Here is a 17414-nt window from a genome sequence, read left to right on the forward strand (position 1 = left end):
GGTAAGCTGGGGAGGGACTTTTGAGGGTGTCAGGGAGTGATAGGATTGGGAGGAATGGCAAAAAAACAGAAATGGGTAGATTGAGATTGGATGTGAGGAAGAAGTTGTTCCCCATGAGGGTGGTGAGAGACTGGCACAGGTTGCCCAGGGAGGTGGTGGAAGCCTCATCCCTGGAGGTGTTTGCAGCCAGGCTGGATGTGGCTGTGAGCAACCTGCTGTAGTGTGAGGTGTCCCTGTCCATGGCAGGGGGGTTGGGACTGGCTGATCCTTGAGGTCCCTTCCAAGCCTGACAATTCTGTGTGAAGATGCAGTCCCAGTGCATGTCAGACTGGCAGGCACAGCACTGCTCGTGCAGCTGGTTCACACTCCTGAGGTGTTTCAGTGAGACTCATGCAACACATCTGCTTCTGTTTCAGATTGATCTGGGCAGCCAGCCTGAAGTGAGCAGGAGAGAGCCTGTGTCAGCTGAAGAATGGGCTAAGAATATGGACTCTGAAGGAAGGATTCTGGATGTCAACTACATAAAGCGATTGATATTCAAAGGGGTAATTTGTCTTTCTACAGCTGGCAGGGCCTGTGGCTTGGTGCTTTTCCCTTCCCTGCCCACACCTGCCTGTGCTATTTTCATGGTACTTTCAATGCCTTGTGCAAGGCTTTGAGCCAGTCCCTGTTGCTGGAGTGACCTCATAGAGCACAGCTTCATGCTCATCAAATAACCTCAGCAGTCTTGCAACCATACAAAGTGCTCTGCAAGGAGAGTGATCTTGTGGCAGCTCAGGTGGAAGAGTTGAGAACACAAAGGCTTAAGTAGTAAAGGAGATAAATTGGAGTGGCTTTCAGGAACACACTACTGCTTCAGTGTTGGAATATTTGCTTTATTCTTTTCTTTTTAAGGGCTTTTCCCTATCTTTCTTTAGCAAAAGCTTTTCTTCTTTGCCCAGCAATCTGCTTGGCTTTGTCCCTCATCCAAGCAGTCCCAAACTCCTCAGCTGGCGTTTCTTCATTGAGCTGAAGGATTTTGCAATATGAATGTGAAATGAGGCTCAGTTATCTTCTGTAGGTATCCTGCCTAGTGTTACTTTGGTATGATTCTATTTTGGTGAGAATCTGGCTGCCTTAATTCATACTTTCTGCACCTGTTGATGTATCTTTGCAAGCATGCAGCCCTGCACACTTGGACTTGGAGGAGAAGTAGAGAATGGTGACCATTCCATTGGGCAGAGGCCAAGGGGATGAGATTTAATAAGGCTAAGTGCAGGGTTCTACACTTTGGCCATAACAACCTCAAGCAGCACTATAGGCTGGGGTCAGAGTGGCTGGAGAGCAGCCAGGCAATAAGGGACCTGGGGGTGCTGATAGATAATAGGCTGAACATGAGCCAGCAGTGTGCCCACGTGGCCAGGAAAGCCAATGGCATCCTGGCCTGCATCAGGAACAGGGTGGCCAGCAGGAGCAGGGAGGTTATTCTTCCCCTGTATTCAGCACTGGTCAAGCCACACCTTGAGTCCTGTGTCCAGTTCTGAGCTCCTCAATTCAATAGAGATGTTGTGGTACTGGAAGGTGTCCAGAGAAGGGCGACGAGGCTGGGGAGGGGTCTGGAGCACAGCCCTGTGAGGAGAGGCTGAGGGGGCTGGGGTTGCTTAGCCTGGAGAAGAGGAGGCTGGTCCTGGCTGATCCTTGAGGTCCCTTCCAAGCCTGACAACTCTGTGTCCCTTCCAACTCAGTTCATTCTATGATTCAGAAGTTTTCTACTCAGACTCTTTTCCTCCAGTTCCCTTCGAGTGTGATACTTACTTGGCAGGTAAGAGTTGGGTGGGATGTAAACAGAAGCTTACTGGTAAAGATTCTCTTGGAACTTGTTGCTTGTAGCAGTTTTTTATCACTACAGGGAACTTTCCCCACCAAAAGGGAGCAGCCTTTTGTTAATGCTTCTTCTCTGTTTTTCCCTTAGGGTCTCTGTCATACTTTGAGAAAAGAGGCATGGAAGTTTCTTTTGGGCTATTTTCCTTGGAATAGCACTAAAGAAGAGAGAGCAAACCTGCAGAAGAGGAAAACGTGAGCCTGCTGGGGCTTGGGGGTTAAAGAGGAGCAACTACTAAACCCTGCTTGCTTTCTTAAGGCATACAGTGATGTGGGAAGCTTTTTGGAAAGACAGGTGCTAAAGATTACTGAATGCAGAGAATTGTGTGGGGATTCCTCATGCATGATCTGTAAACTACAGTTCAAATGGTACATGAGCAGGATTTGTCCCATTTGTGGTAAAGAAAGGATGGCATGAAGGAATGCCTTAAACAGAAAGGGATGTGATAATTGAGCATGGTTTGGTTTCAAAATGACCTTTCTTCTCCAGGGATGAATACTTCAGGATGAAGCTGCAGTGGAAGTCTGTCAGTGAGGAACAGGAGAAGCGGAATTCAAGGTTAAGAGACTATCGGAGCCTTATAGGTAAGGGCAGGATTAGAAACACCTGAGTGCCCAGATCACACCTTGGCAGCTCACGGGGAACTGCATGGACAGCCACTACAAGCTACTGTGTTGGCCTTGGCAGAGGTGTCTCAGCTTTGGTATATTTGTAGTACTAAAACTATCTTGGAGTACTACAGAGCTTTACATGCTGGTGTTAGATGATGGCTGGGGGTTTTAGCTTCATGTAGAATCACAGAACTGTTGGGGTTGGAAGTGATCTCAAGGGTAGAATAGAATAGAATACAATAAACCAGGTTGGAAGAGACCTTCAAGATCACCGTGTCCAACCTATCATCCAACACCACCCAACCAGCTAACCCATGGCACCAAGCACCCCATCAAGTCTCCTCCTGAACACCTCCAGTGATGGTGACTCCACCACCTCCCCAGGCAGCCCATTCCAATGGGCAATCACTCTCTCTGTGTAAAACTTCCTCCTGACCTCCAGCCTAAACCTCCCCTGGCGCTGCCTGAGACTGTGTCCTCTTGTTCTGGTGCTGGCTGCCTGGGAGAAGAGACCAACCTCTGCCTGTCTACAACCTCCCTTCAGGGAGTTGGAGAGAGCAATAAGGTCACCCCTGAGCCTCCTCTTCTCCAGGCTAAGCAACCCCAGCTCCCTCAGCCTCTCCTCACAGGGCTGTGCTCCAAGCCCCTCACCAACTTTGTTGCCCTTTTCTGGACTCGTTCCAGCAAGTCAACCTCCTTCCTAAACTGAGGAGCTCAGAACTGGACACAGGACTCGAGGTGTGGCCTAACCAGTGCAGTGTACAGGGGCAGAATGACCTCCCTGCTCCTGCTGGCCACACTGTTCCTGATGCAGGCCAGGATGCCATTGTCCCTCCTGGCTGCCTGGGAACACTGCAGGCTCATGTTCAGCCTACCATTGACCAGCACCCCCTGGTCCCTCTCTGCCTGGCTGCTCTCCAGCCACTCTGACCCCAGACTGTAGCACTGCCTGGGGTTGCTGTGGCCAATGTGCAGAACCCGGCACTTGGATGTGTTCAATCTCCTGCCCTTGGCCTCTGCCCATCTGTCCAGCCTGTCGAGGTCCCTCTGCAGAGCCTCTCTACCCTCCAGCAGATCAACTCCTGTCCCCAGCTTGGTGTCATCCGCAAATTTACTGATCAGCCAGTTCCAAGCCCCCTGCCATGGGCAGGGACACCTCACACTACAGCAGGTTGCTCACAGCCACATCCAGCCTGGCTGCAAACACCTCCAGCGATGAGGCTTCCACCACCTCACTGGGCACCCCGCCACAGCCAGTCTCTCACCACCCTCATGGGGAGCAACTTCTTCCTAACATCCAATCTGAATCTCCCCATTTCTAGGTTTGCTCCATCCCCCCCAGTCCTATCCCTCCCTGACACCCTCAAAAGTCCCTCCCCAGCTTTCCTGTAACCCCCTTCAGGTACTGGAAGGCCACAGTTAGGTCTCCTCAGAGCCTTCTCTTCTCCAGACTGAACAGCCCCACCTCTCAGTCTGTCCTCATAGGAGAGGTGCTCCAGCCTTCCAGATCACAGTCAGTTACTAATAAAAGGGGGTTTTTACTTCAGGATGTAATTTCTTTTTAATTAAAATAATGACAGACAACAAGAAAGTGAAAACACATCCCAGGACTCCAGGATGGTAGGTGTTTGAAAGGGATGTTACAGGATCCCAGGATGTTAGGGGTTGGAAGGGACCCCTGGAGATCTTCCAGTCCAACCCCCTGCCAGAGCAGGAGCATAGAATCCAGCACAGGTCACACAGGAACACATCCAGACAGGGCTGGAAAGGCTCCACAGAAGGAGACTCCACAACCTCTCTGGGCAGCTTGTTCCAGGGCTCTGGGACCCTCACAGTGCAGAAGTTCCTCCTCGTGTTGAGGTGGAACCTCCTGTGCTTCCCAAGTTTTGCAGCAGTGTTTGAGGAAGAGAGCAGCAGCCTAAACCCCATTCTGCATTGATTTGCTGCTGGCTCTGCAGAGCTTACTCTGAGAATGTTTTGTGATGTGTTGTGTTTCCTTAGAGAAGGATGTGAACAGGACAGACCGGACAAACAAGTTCTACGAAGGCGAAGATAACCCAGGCTTGATTTTACTGCATGATATTTTGATGACCTACTGCATGTATGACTTTGACTTAGGTAAGTTGAGTTCTGAATGCAAAACTCTCTAGTTTCTGATAGGCACTTTTGCTTAATGCTTATGGGATGCTTTGGGTTGGAAGAGACCTTGGTCATAGAATCATAGAATGAATAAGGTTGGGAAAGACCTCAGAGATCATCAAGTCCAACCTATTACCTAACACCTCCTGACAGCTAAGCCATGGCTCCAAGTGCCACACCCAAGCCTTTTTTGAACACCTCCATGACAGTGACTCCACCACCTCCCTGGGCAGCACATTCCAATGGCCAATCTCTCTCTCTGTGTAGAGCTTCCTCCTAACCTCCAGTCTAAACCTCCCCTGGCACAGCTTGAGACTGTGTCCTCTTGTTCTGGTGCTGGGTGCCTGAGAGAAGAGACCAACCCCCACCGGGTTACAACCTCCCTTCACGGAGTTGGAGAGAGCAAGAAGATCTCCCCTGAGCCTCCTCTTCTCCAGGCTAAGCAACCCCAGCTCCCTCAGCCTCTCCTCACAGGGCTGTGCTCCAGACCCCTCCCCAGCTTTGTTGCCCTTCTCTGGACACCTTCCAGCATCTCAACATCTTTCTTAAAGTGAGAAATGGACACAGGACTCAAGGTGTGGCCTAAGCAGTGCTGAGCACAGGGCACAATGACTTCCCTGCTCCTGCTGGCCACACTGTTCCTGATGCAGGCCAGGATGCTCTCAGCCTTCTTGGCCGCCAGGGCACACTGCTGGTTCATGTTCAGCTACTGTCAACCAGCACCCCCAGGTCCCTTTCTGCCTGGCTGCTCTCAGGCACTCTGACCCCAGCCTGTAGCACTGCCTGGGGTTGCTGTGGCCAAAGTGCAGCACCCAGCACCTGGACTTGTTCAATGTCATCCTGTTGGATTCCACACATCTGTTCAGCCTGTCAAGGTCCCTCTGCAGGGGACCTAAAGATCAACCAGTTCCAACTCCCAGCCATGGCCAGAGATCCTTTCCATTAGAGCAGGTTGATCAAAGCCTCATCCAGCCTAGCCTTGAACAATTACAGGGATTTCCCCCCCCCCCCCCTTCTTTTTCACCCTGATTGGCATTAAATGAAAATGCCTGGTTCTGAAAGGCTTGAACTTGGAGAGAGGCACTGCACCATAAAAACTAATCTCTGTATAATGGGCACCTCTCAGTGGAAATAATGCAAAATCTGCCATTGCTGAGACCTCTGAAAGCTTCCCCTGGAAACAGGGTGTACAAGTAATAATCTTTCCTTCTTCATTTGCTACTGATCCACTTCAGAACTCACAGGTCATAATAGCAATAACATTGTCACTGAGGTATTGTTATTCTTACCCTGTTTTCTACTTTAATGCTGTTTCCCCCCCCCCAAATTTCTGCCCTGTTCCTCATCTTGTATTGATTACAGTGTGGTTTGTAAGTGTCAAGATTCATATTCCAGTAGTGTAGATAACTTTGTTCAGTTTCTCCTCCTATTTCTTGTTCTCTTCTGTCTGATGCTTATCACAGGCATCTGAATTCATCAGCTGAGTTGGGACTGGAAAATTAAGAGCCAGTTTGTCTTCACCATAGCCCTGATGGTGGTGGTGTTTCTATTGTTTGGTTCTGGTTGCTGCTTGGAGTTTTAAATGGATTGGAGTCCTTGGAGCTAGAGTTTTACAGCTGCTTTTAAGATGGATATGTCAATAAAAATGACAAAGCAGCTGCCCCTGCTGTAATTAAAGCACAGCATGCTGCAGCAGCTGTTAGTAAACATGGGAGTTCTGAAGTGTAAGAAGCAGCTTTGGAAGTATCCATAACACTTGGGCAGAAGTTGCTTTAGAGTGTGCAGCTGTTGCAGAAGGAAGAGCATGCAACATCTCCCTCTGATCACAGTGTGTAAGCAATAGCTGTCTGCTTCTGTTGGTTGTCCTGGAGAGGAGGGAGTGAAAAGGTATTTCTAGCTGCTTCCCCCCTCCACCCTTGGCATGACCTCTGGCTGCTGTGTTCTGGGTTGGGGCAATCCCAGGCACCGGTACAGGCTGGGCAGGGACTGGCTTGAGAGCAGCCCTGAAGAAAAGGACTTGGAGGTGCTGGGGGATGAGAAGCTCAACATGAGCCAGCAGTGAGCACTTGCAGCCCAGAGAGCCAACTGTGTAAGAGAGAGAGGCTGTATAACCATGTAGCTTTGTTCCACTTTTTTCCCCCCCCTACATTTCAGCCTGCATTATCTGGCAGTAATGAAGGGAAATGACAGCACATTCACTGCCCACTCTGAAAGGTATTGTCCAGGTGCCTTAAATGTATTGCAGTGGGTAAGCTTTCTGTTTGGGAAACAAGCAAGGGAAATGGAAGCTTGGCACATCTGACCAAGGCTCCTCAGCTACTCAAGCTCTTAATCCTTCCAGCAGCAGCTGTGGGGAGGTCTGCCTGGTGCCACAAAGTACCAGATAGGGGAGGAGGCAGAACAGCTGCCAGAACAACCTTTTTATGAATGAATTTCTCAAGCCTGCTTTATTATCTGAGAGACTTCTGATCTGCCTTGGACAGAAATTTCTCTCCATTCACTTCTCATTTGCTGTATGGTGAGGAATAAAACACTGTCTTTTCCCTTGAGCTTTTCATTATTTTACCTGAATTTTGCCCTCCTGTTTTTTTTTCTTCTCTGTGTTTTGACAGTCACTGATGCCAATCCCTCTCTTCAGTTACTCAGTTCCAATTACCTCATTAAGAAAGGGAATCAGCCAAGCTTGGGTCTAAGTGAGCAATCTCCTGTTGTGTTGAACCAACCACTGCTGGCAGACATGCACGTAAATCATACTCTCCCTTACTTAGGGAGGTCAGCAGCAGTAGGGCAGCAGATAAGCTGACTTCAGCATCAGTGAAAAGCTGGATTGGAAGAGTCAGGAAGAAGGGGGAGAATGAGCACTGCAAATCCTTGTCCTCTGTTCTTCTTTGGGTTGTTAATTGCAAAATAAGGAGGCTGGAAGAGGCACTAAAATGGTGAACTGTGAAAATGTTTTATATACAGCTAAAAGGGCCCAGGTGTTCTAGATGTCAGTCTCCAAAGCCAGGTGGTTTGTTCTGGTGCTGAAGAAAAGCTTTTTCTTACAAGGGATGTGAGTGCTTGATAGGACACAGCAATTTGGTTCCCTGTTTCTGGGCACAGAAACCTAAAGGCACTTCCTTGAATCAGGTCTGGGTATGTTTGCTTTGAGCTTCTCCACTGGAATGTGCTGCCCAGGGGGGTGGTGGAGTCACCATCACTGGAAGGGTTGAAAAAGAGCCTGGCTGAGGCACTTGGTGCCATGGTTTAGTTGATGAGATGGTGTTGGGTGGCAGGTTGGACTGGATGATCTCAAAGGTCTTGTCCAAGCTGCTTAATTCTGTATTCTCAAGCAATACTTTGTTGTTAATACCCTTCCTGCAGTTTGATGGGGACTAGTCCTCAGTCTTGGCTGTTTGGTTGGGTAGATGGTCTCAGGCTTCAGTGGATTTAAAGTCCATGCAAGCAGGACAAGTCCCTAGTGCCTTAAACACAGATCCTTAAAGCATATTCAGTGCCTCTCAGAAAAGAACTGTGCAGTGTGAAGTTTTCTTCATAAAAGCTGTTGTGCCATCTGTTCTCCTGGGATTGAAACTCAACATCTCTTCTTGAAATCTGCTTGGAAAGAAAATCTTCAGCTGGGAGGGAAAGTGGGAAGGCATGAAAAGATTTTAAATAGATGGGAGAAAGCAGTGAGGTCCACGTGGAGAAGAGAAGAAACAGGAGCCTGTAGTTGTGATGATGCAAGGGATGTGTTTAATCTTCTTACAAGTATCAAGATATGCTTCTGAGCACTGAATGGGGACTGTTAACTACAAATCAGAGTCACAGAATGAATGTTAGGGGTTGGAAGGGACCTCCAAAGCTCAGCCAGGCCAACCCTCTGCCAGAGCAGGAGCACCTAGAGCAGATCACACAGTAATACATCCAGGCAGGGCTTGACTATCTCCAGAGAGGGAGAGTCTACCACCCCCCTGGGCAGCCTGCTCCAGGGCTCTGGCACCCTCACAGGGAAAACATTTGCCTCCTGTTTCCATGGAGCTTCCTCTGCCTCAGCTTCCACCACTGCCCCTTGTGCTGGCATTGGGCAGCCCCCAGTAGAGCCTGGCTCCAGCCTCTGGGCACTCACCCTGCACAGCTTTATCAGCAGCAATGAGGTCACCTCTCAGGCTCCTCCTCTCCAAGCTCCAGAGCCCTCAGCTCCCTCAGGCTCTCCTCCTAAGGAAGATGTTCCATTCCCTTCATCATCTTTGTGGCTCTGTGCTGGACTCTCTCAAGCAGTTTCCTGAGGTCCTTCTTGAGCTGAGGGGCCCAGAACTGGACACAATATTCCAGATGTGGCCTCAGCAGGGCAGAGCAGAGGGGGAGGAGAACCTCTCTTGACCTACTGACCACAGCCCTTCTAACCCACCCCAGGATGCCCTTGTCCTTCTTGGCCACCAGAGCACATTGCTGGCTCATGCTCAACCTCCCATCCACCAGGACCCTCAGATCCTTTTTCCCCTTCATTGCTCTCCAACAGCTCAGTCCCCAACCTCTCCTGCTCCATGGGGTTGTTCTTTCCCTTTGTGTCTGTTGTGCCAGCTCAGTTGCTTTGTGTTTTATGTTTCTTTTCTGTTCTCTTAAGACTGGCAGGAACAGTTGCTAGATCCTGTTAGCTCTCCTGGATGTTGGTTATTATTAACACAAAAATGTTTCTGTTGGTGCTTGAGTTGGGAAATTCTCTGTAGAAGCTTGGGATGCAAATGTTCTTTCCCCCATCTTTTCCTCCCTCAAGGTTACGTCCAGGGGATGAGCGACTTGCTTTCACCTGTCCTGTATGTCATGGAGAATGAAGTAGATGCCTTTTGGTGCTTTGTGTCATACATGGAGCAAATGGTAACATAAGGCTTTGCAGTCCATAGAAACAGATCAGCTGTGGATAGCATTTGGGGCTTAATTCTTTACAGCTTTCAGTGGGTGTTAAAGAGCCTTCTGCAGCAGTCATCCTCTGCTTGGAGTCAATAGGCTTTTCCTGACCCACCCAGGTTGTGGTGGGTTTGCAGTGCTGCTGCTGTGCAGTGCAGGCAGGTCTGGCTCCTGGCAGATTCCAGAGTAACTCAGAGCCTTCACAGATGAGTTTGTATTAATCAGGAGCCCTCCAGCAGAAATTTGTTCAGGATCCTGGTTTGCTGTGATTTGTGAAATGCCATTTAGACTTGACACAAGCTGAGGCTTTGAAGAGTTGCACAGGAGTGAAAGCAAAGCTGCCTGGTTGGCTTGAGCGCAGCGGTGCTGCATGGAGGCACAGAGCATAGGCTGATGGAAAATAACCTTTGTTATGTACAAGAGTGTTGCTGAAGACACACAGGTCACTGCTTTAGCTACACCTTCCAGCAGAAGGCAGCCATCTCAGTAGTAGTGCAGTCAGATCCACAGATTGATTAAGTAAAGGATGAGAGCCACTCTTGCAATAACAAAGATTCAGCTTGAGATTTACAGCTGGGGTTTGGTTATTCATTTAGCTATTGAGTTTTCTTATCATGGAGTTAATAACAATGACAATGCCCTTACTTTTTACCCTTTTTTTTTCTCCCCTCACTCCCATCCAGCACCAGAATTTTGAAGAGCAGATGCAGGGTATGAAGACACAGCTGATTCAGCTGAGCACTTTGCTTCGGTTGCTAGACAGTGGCTTTTGCAGCTATCTAGGTAGGTGCATCGTGCCCTCACTCACAGCAGCTCCAGCAGCTTCCTGCATTCTCTGTGCCTTGATATCCCTGCCAGCCTTTAAACATGATGCCTGTAGTAATCTCATGTGAATGCAGGACTTGTAAATCAGTGACCCCTCCGAGACTCCAGTTAGGATGCCATGCCTGTTGCCATGAGCAGGACCGTCCTGCTGCTGGTTCTAATGACATGGTACCCTCAGAAGCTTTGGGTTCTGGAAAGGGGCTGCCATCTTAAACATCAGGGGTATGGTTGTGTACCTGGAAGGTCTGTTGGGTTTCCCCTCCTCTCTTGTCCTGACTAAATGTGGTGTTTATGGAATGTAACAATCTTATTCCTAGAATCTCAAGACTCAGGCTACCTTTATTTTTGCTTCCGATGGCTTCTTATCAGATTCAAAAGGGAGTTCAGCTTTCAAGACATTCTTCGCCTCTGGGAGGTAAGGAGAGTTCAAAATCTAATCCCAGCTCTCTGGAACAAAAGGCAGGGCTCCTGCTGCAGAGTGCTGAACACTCCACTAGATTGGTTTTTATTTGTTAAGCTGGGTCAATGCAGTGAGGGGAGGACATCTTAGCGTACCTGAGCCATGCTGTGATTTCCTGCCTGTCACATCTCCTCAGCCAGAACAGAGGAAGCTGATGAATACAATGCTGGAGAGCTGGTGGGGGGTAAACTGGCTTTTTGAAAATGGTTTGGTCAGGATCCTTAGAACCATAGAATTGTACAGAGTTGGAAGGGACCTCAAGGATCAGCCAGTCCCAACCCCCCTGCCATGGGCAGGGACACCTCACACTACAGCAGGTTGCTCACAGCCACATCCAGCCTGGGGAACAACTTCTTCCTCACATCCAATCTGAATCTATCAATTTCTAGTTCTGCTCCATTCCCCCCAGTCCTATCACTCCCTGACACCCTCAAAAGTCCCTCCCCAGCTTTCCTGGAGCCCCCTTCAGATACTGGAAGGCCACAAGAAGGTCTCCTCATAGCCTTCTCTCCAGACTGAACATCCCCAGCTCCCTTAGTCTGTCCTCAGCAGAGCAGCTCCAGCACTCTGCTCATCCTCATGGCCCTTCTCTGGATGCCTTCCAGCACCTCCAGATCCTTCCTGGCACAGAGGCTCCAGAACTGGACACAGAGCTCCAGCTGTGGTCCCACCAGAGAGGAGCAGAGGGAGAGAATCCCCTCCCTGGCCCTGCTGGTTCTGCTTCTCCTGATGCAGCCCAAGTTCTGCTTGGCTCTCTGGGCTGCAAGTGCTCACTGCTTGCTGCTGTTGAGCTTCTCCTCCCCCAGCACCCCCAAGTCCTTTTCTTCAGGGCTGCTCTCAAGCCAGTCCCTGCCCAGCCTATATCAGTGCCTGGGGTTGCCCTGCCCCAGCTGCAGGACCTTGCCCTTGGTCTTGTTGAACCTCATGAGGTTGTCATGGGCTCACCTCTGCAGCCTGTCCCTCCAGCTGTCTGCTGCACCACACAGCTTGGTGTCATCAGCAAACCTGCTGAGGGTGCACTCAATGCCACTGTCCATGGCACCCACAAAGATGTTAAACAAGCCTGGTCCCAGGACTGACCCCTGAGGGACTCCACACTCATCCTTCAGATGAGGCTCTTAAGTGAGACTAGCAAGTGGAGAGTATCTGTCTACTTGTAATAGGAAAGAGCTTATGCTAGAAGCAGTAGCATTTGTGTGTGGTGAATTCCTTGATGCTGGTGGAATGCAACACTTGTAAGGTAGGTTTTGTGTTAGCTAAAACCATAAAGAGGATGATGCCAGAAGAGGAGCTTGCTAAGGCCTCATGATGCCAAATGGCATCATGTAAAGCAGCAGAAGGTGGATGGTCTGATAGCTTCAGGTTAATCAAATCTCTTTTTGATGATCTTTTCCCATGACCTTGAGGTCAGATGGGGCAGTTCAGGTGAACTCATGTTTTTGATGAATTCTCTCCAATTCTTTGTTCCAAGGGAATGCAGAAGCACCCCAACAGCACAGGCTTATTGTCTCAGCTCCACTGCAAACTCCCACACAGCACAGGAGGCGTTCACATAACTGGAAGGTGGATTTTCTAGCACATAACATCACAAGAGTCCTGCTGGGAAACAGAAGGGTAGTGAAAAGAGCAGGGCTGAGGTGCATAAACTCTGTGTTGTGATGAAGCAGAAGGTTTCTGATACAATAACAAATAAAAGTTGATGCTTTTATTGCCTTTTTTCCTCTAATGAGAAAGGAGTCACATAAAGAGGAGGAGCAGTGTTTAAAGCTGTCTGAAGTAGATCATCTTTAGCTCTTTGTCAGCAGTTGGTGGCATTTATTATCATAGAGGATTGAAGTGATGTTTTAACTGGAGGAGGACTGAGGTTTATTCATCACATTCATAAATGAGGCAACCAAGTGAATTATCTCTTCCAAGCATAAATTACGATGATGGGCTTGGACTGGCAGCTCTCCAGAGGTCCCTTCCAACCCCTAACACCCTCTGACCCTGTGATTTTTGAGGGGGAAGGAGGAAATCCCCCAGCCTGTTTCCTCCCCTGGGTGTTAGCACAGTACTCCTGAAGGCCGTTTTCATCTCTTTAAATTGATGAGCACATTAGGGTTTCTCACAGGTTTTAGTCCCAGGTTAGCAGGGTTTTATTGCATCTGCTTTAATATGTGCATAGAGGAAAGCAGCACACTGTATTTCTAACTCCTAAGTGTATTTCTGTCTGCCTTAGGAAGGTGATGGAAACCTATTGATATGATAGTCTTGCAGGTTCCTTCCAGCACATCATAATACATCTTTACTGCAGAGGCTCCATTTCTTTTGCTGGGGGGTGTGGGAGAGGAGAGGGCTGACTTGTTTTTAAAACAAGCTAAGGCATTGTGTTCATGGCAGCAGTGAAAGCCAGGGGCACTTCTGTCCCACTTAAGACACTGAGGGGTTAGTTTTGGTTTGGGTTTTTTTGGTGTTTGTGTTTTCCTCTCTGGGGCTGTGCAGCTTCCTTGGCCTTAGCAGGGTGTGTATGTGGCATTGACAAAGGCAAGCTGCAGGCACAGGAGAGCAATTTCCCCTTTATATTCAGGAGAGAGAAAGGAACTACTTTGAGGGTGTTTTCAGTCTGAGCAGAATTTGTGCTGGCTTTTATTGCACATGAATTGAGGGAACCCATTTGAAAGGGATGTTACAGGATCCCAGGATATTAGGGGTTGGAAGGGACCCCTGGAGATCTTCAAGTCCCAGCCCCCTGCCTGAGCAGGAGCATAGAATCCAGCACAGGTCACACAGGAACACATCCAGACTGGGCTGGAAAGGCTCCACAGAAGGAGACTCCACAACCTCTCTGGGCAGCCTGCTCCAGGGCTCTGGCACCCTCACAGTCAAGAAGTTCTTCCTCATGTTGAGGTGGAACCTCCTGTGCTGGAGTTTCCATCCATTGCCCTGGGTCCTGTCACAGGGTGCAACAGAGCAGAGCCTGTCCCCTCACTTTTGACCCGCAGCCCTCAGATACTGATAGACACTGATCAGATCCCCTCTCAGTCGTCTCTCCAGACTAAACAGCCCTAGGGCTCTCAGCCTCTCCTCCCCAGGCAGTGCTGCAGTCCCTTCAGCGTCCTTGTAGCCCTCCCTTGGACTCTCTCCAGCAGATCCCTGTCCCTCCTGACCTGGGGAGCCCAGAGCTGGATGCAATATTCCAGGTGAGGTCTCAGCAGGGCAGAGTAGAGGGGGAGGAGAACTTCCCTGGCTCTGCTGGCCACACTCCTCTGAATACTCCCCTGGACCCCCTTGGCCTTCTTGGCCCCCAGGACACATTGCTGTCCCATGCAGAACTTGCTGCCCACCAGCACCCCCAGATCCTTCTCCTTGGGGCTGCTCTCCAGCAGATCCCCTCCTAGCCTGTCCTGCTGCAGTTCATTTGTGCTTCCCAGCTGCAGGGCTCTGCTCTCATCCTTGCTGAACCTCATGAGGTTCCTCTCTGCCCAGCTCTCAGTCTGTCCATGTCCTGCTGAATGGACAGATTGTGATGTTACCCTGTGATGCATTCATTTGCAGAGGGTGGGATGGAGAGGTGCCCTCTTGAGATTCTACTCCTTACTTCCAGGACTTCTCAGGCTGCTTTTCCTTAATGTAATCTATGGCTAAAAGAAAAGTTCCAGAGGAGTTGGAGAAATACTTAGTTCCCTTCAGAAGTAGTTTATTAAAGCCACTTGGCTTGAGAGCTTCCTTGGTTTCCAAGAAGTGCCTTTCTTTTCAGACAAAAAGCAGGAGCATTTCCCAAGCAGTTCTCATCTTTCACCAGGTCATGTGGACAGAATTGCCTTGCCAGAATTTCCATCTCCTCCTTTGTTGTGCCATCCTGGAATCTGAAAAGCAGCAAATAATGGACAAGCACTATGGCTTCAATGAAATATTAAAGGTACTCAATCTTTAATGCATTATTTAAATGGTAATGAACTTTGGGGAGTGTTCCATGTGGAGGGGAGGGTGTGCCAGCTTGTACAGCATCAAATGTGAACTGAATGTCTGTCACAGGCTCGCAGAAACATGCAGGTTGGAAAAGAGCCTCAGGGTCACCAAGGCCAACCCAGAGCCCTGCTCTGCAAGGCTCACCCCTAAACCACAGCCCCAAGCACCACAGCCAAACCACCTGCAAACACAGCCAGCCTTGGGGACTCCACCACCTCCCTGCCCAGCACATTCCAAGCCCTCACCACTCTTGCCCTGAAAAAAATAGTTCCTAATGTCCAGTCTGAACCTCCCCAGTGGCAGCTTGAGGCCATTGCCTCTTCTTCTGTCACTAATAACCTGGGAGCAGAGCCCAGCACCAACCTCTCCACAACCTCCTTGCAGGGAGCTGTAGAGAGCCAGGAGGTCTCCCCTCAGCCTTCTCTCTTTCACACTAACCAGCCCCAGCTCCTCATCAGATTTATTCTCCTGTCCTACATGCTTGCAAAGTGCTTCTCTGATGTCTGTGTTCAGTGACCAGATCATTAGCAGATGGAAAAGTGTTCTCCCCCTTTGACTAGGTGCTTCATGTGTTCACAGGAGGAAAAGCAAGCATTGATCTTGCTGTCTCTTTGGAGCACCTGGAGGGGCTGGGTAGTTTGTCACACTTACAAGTAGCAGAGTTTCCTCCTGCAGCTCCTGGCTACTGGTGGAAGGCAGCTGTGGCATAGTACAACTTTTCATTGCCTGTTTGCCCAAGCAAAGTGTGTTCATCACTCCTTCACTAGAGGGGGGGAGCTTGCAGGGTGATAGTTGCCAGCAGTGTGCTGTACAATGAAGGGTGTTTACCATCTGTGACTCTGACTCTTCTGTTTTCCAGCATATTAATGAACTGTCCATGAAAATCGACGTGGAATATATACTCTGCAAAGCAGAAGCAATCTCTATGCAGATGATGAACTGCAAGGTAAAGATACTTTGACCATAGCTGCTGTGAGCATTTCTGGACAGTAGAACTATGTGGTTGGCCACAGGGGTGGCTTACAGTGGGCATGGTAAAGAATGTGCCGTGGCTCCACAAGTGCAGCAAGAGTGATTAATGCTATGGAGTCATGCTGTGCACTGGGGGAGACCTGCTTTGGGCTTTTGCTCCTGAGCTCTTGGCTCTTACCAGATAACCTCAGGGTGAGTGATTTGATTAAAGGTGAGGTGAAAGGTGCATTGCTCTGAAAGCACAGCAGAGTTCACCCAAGGGTTCAGCCAACACTGACTTTGATGTGTGTCGTTATACCAGTCTTCTGTTTTTGTAATGAAGATTACATTGTTAACCAGGAGGTAATTTCTGAGCCTGTCCTCTTCTGGCTTCTCAGAAAGCAGATACAGAAAAGGGTAACTTAATTGGAACTACTGCTGAAAGAGATGCTTTCAGTGCAGCTAAACAGGGCTAAGAATGGCTTTTGGGGGAGGAGGATCTCAGTACATTAGAGGTTGGAAGGGAACACAAGAGATCATCCAGTCCAGCCCTCATTGGTTGCATCCTTGTTGTTAATGTTCCTCATTGAGTTGCAGTGGTTTCTAATGTTTACAATTTCTTTCCTCCTCTTCCTCCTTTCTAGGAATTGCCTCAAGCAGTTGGGGAGATCCTGGGGATAGAAAGCAGTTCTGTAACACCGGATTCGGATCCTGGAGAGGACGAAAGCGGAGCTGTGCTGAGCTGTCCCCCGTCGTTATACCAGAGCATCTCCACACCTGTGATTGCTGCCAATGGAACAGGAGACCCCACTCCACAGCCATCTGAGACACAGAGCTTGACACCTGCATAGTGACAGTGGGCTGAGCTGGAGAGAGGCTTTGACTGAGCACGTTGTTTTTTCAAGCACTTGAGAGATGGATATTTAAATTCGGTGTTGATTAAGCTTTAAGGTTGGAAAGAAAAATCTGTACTGTAATGCTCTTGCATTAAAGCTTTACAACATGACTCAACTTAACTATTTTTGTAGTTTCTTCTACCAAAACAGCCTTTTTGTTTCCAATAACATTCCTTAATATTTTTGTAGCCAAGTGCATTTTCTTTTCTTGCAGAAGAACTGGAAAGAGAGCGGTGGTTAAGGACGGATGTGGCAGCCGCGCATCTGCTGAGCTTTCACACCTCCTGCTCTCAGACAGTCTGAGCTCCCGGAGCAGGTTCACAGGAGGGCAGCTGGAGCTGCTCCACCAAACCCTCTGGCTGGGAGGAGATGCTGATGTGTCCCAGGAGGATTGTTTTGTAACTGAAAGGGTTTTCCCTGTCTCAAATGTTTACAAAAAGACTTTGTAAGTATTTGTTGCTGGTTGAATGTAGCTTTGAAGAGGACATTTATCCTGCAGAGAGCTTCATGTCCACAGCCTGAATTCTGGGAGTGGAGGAACAGTATATTTTTACATTAACATGTCTTCATTTTCTATATACATCTGTCCTGACACCCACCCTCCCCACAAACACACACTGTAGCCACCAATGTTTGTCAGTACTGAAGAAGGCCTAGCAGTCCTGTTTGCAGTAGCTGAATGAACTTGGCTCCTTGGTCAGGGGAATCCCTTTGACCAAATTGATGAACAGCTCCAGCCTGGGCTCTTTTGCAGAACTTTCCCTAACAGGAGGTAACTTTCATCTCAGTCCTACACTTGAGGGCAATTTTGCAACTGATTTCTTGCAGAAACT

The 17414-nt window shown here is 49.0% G+C and overlaps 1 protein-coding gene across 1 annotated transcript; it reads left to right on the forward strand.

Annotated features, from left to right (window-relative positions):
* Positions 1–303: 303 nt before the first annotated feature.
* Positions 304–16691, forward strand: TBC1D15 (TBC1 domain family member 15). The gene is made up of 10 exons (XM_068164761.1): positions 304–545; positions 1952–2055; positions 2351–2445; positions 4474–4590; positions 9368–9468; positions 10182–10281; positions 10641–10738; positions 14568–14684; positions 15594–15680; positions 16330–16691. The coding sequence occupies exons 1-10, from the start codon at positions 306–308 to the stop codon at positions 16534–16536; spliced, it is 1266 nt and encodes a 421-aa protein (XP_068020862.1). The 5' UTR covers positions 304–305; the 3' UTR covers positions 16537–16691.
* The last annotated feature ends 723 nt before the right edge of the window (positions 16692–17414 follow it).

The sequence above is a fragment of the Melanerpes formicivorus genome, unplaced genomic scaffold (assembly GCF_026170545.1).
Source record: "Melanerpes formicivorus ecotype bairdi unplaced genomic scaffold, bMelFor1.0.p_v2 SCAF_3, whole genome shotgun sequence".
Classification (NCBI taxonomy): domain Eukaryota; kingdom Metazoa; phylum Chordata; class Aves; order Piciformes; family Picidae; genus Melanerpes; species Melanerpes formicivorus.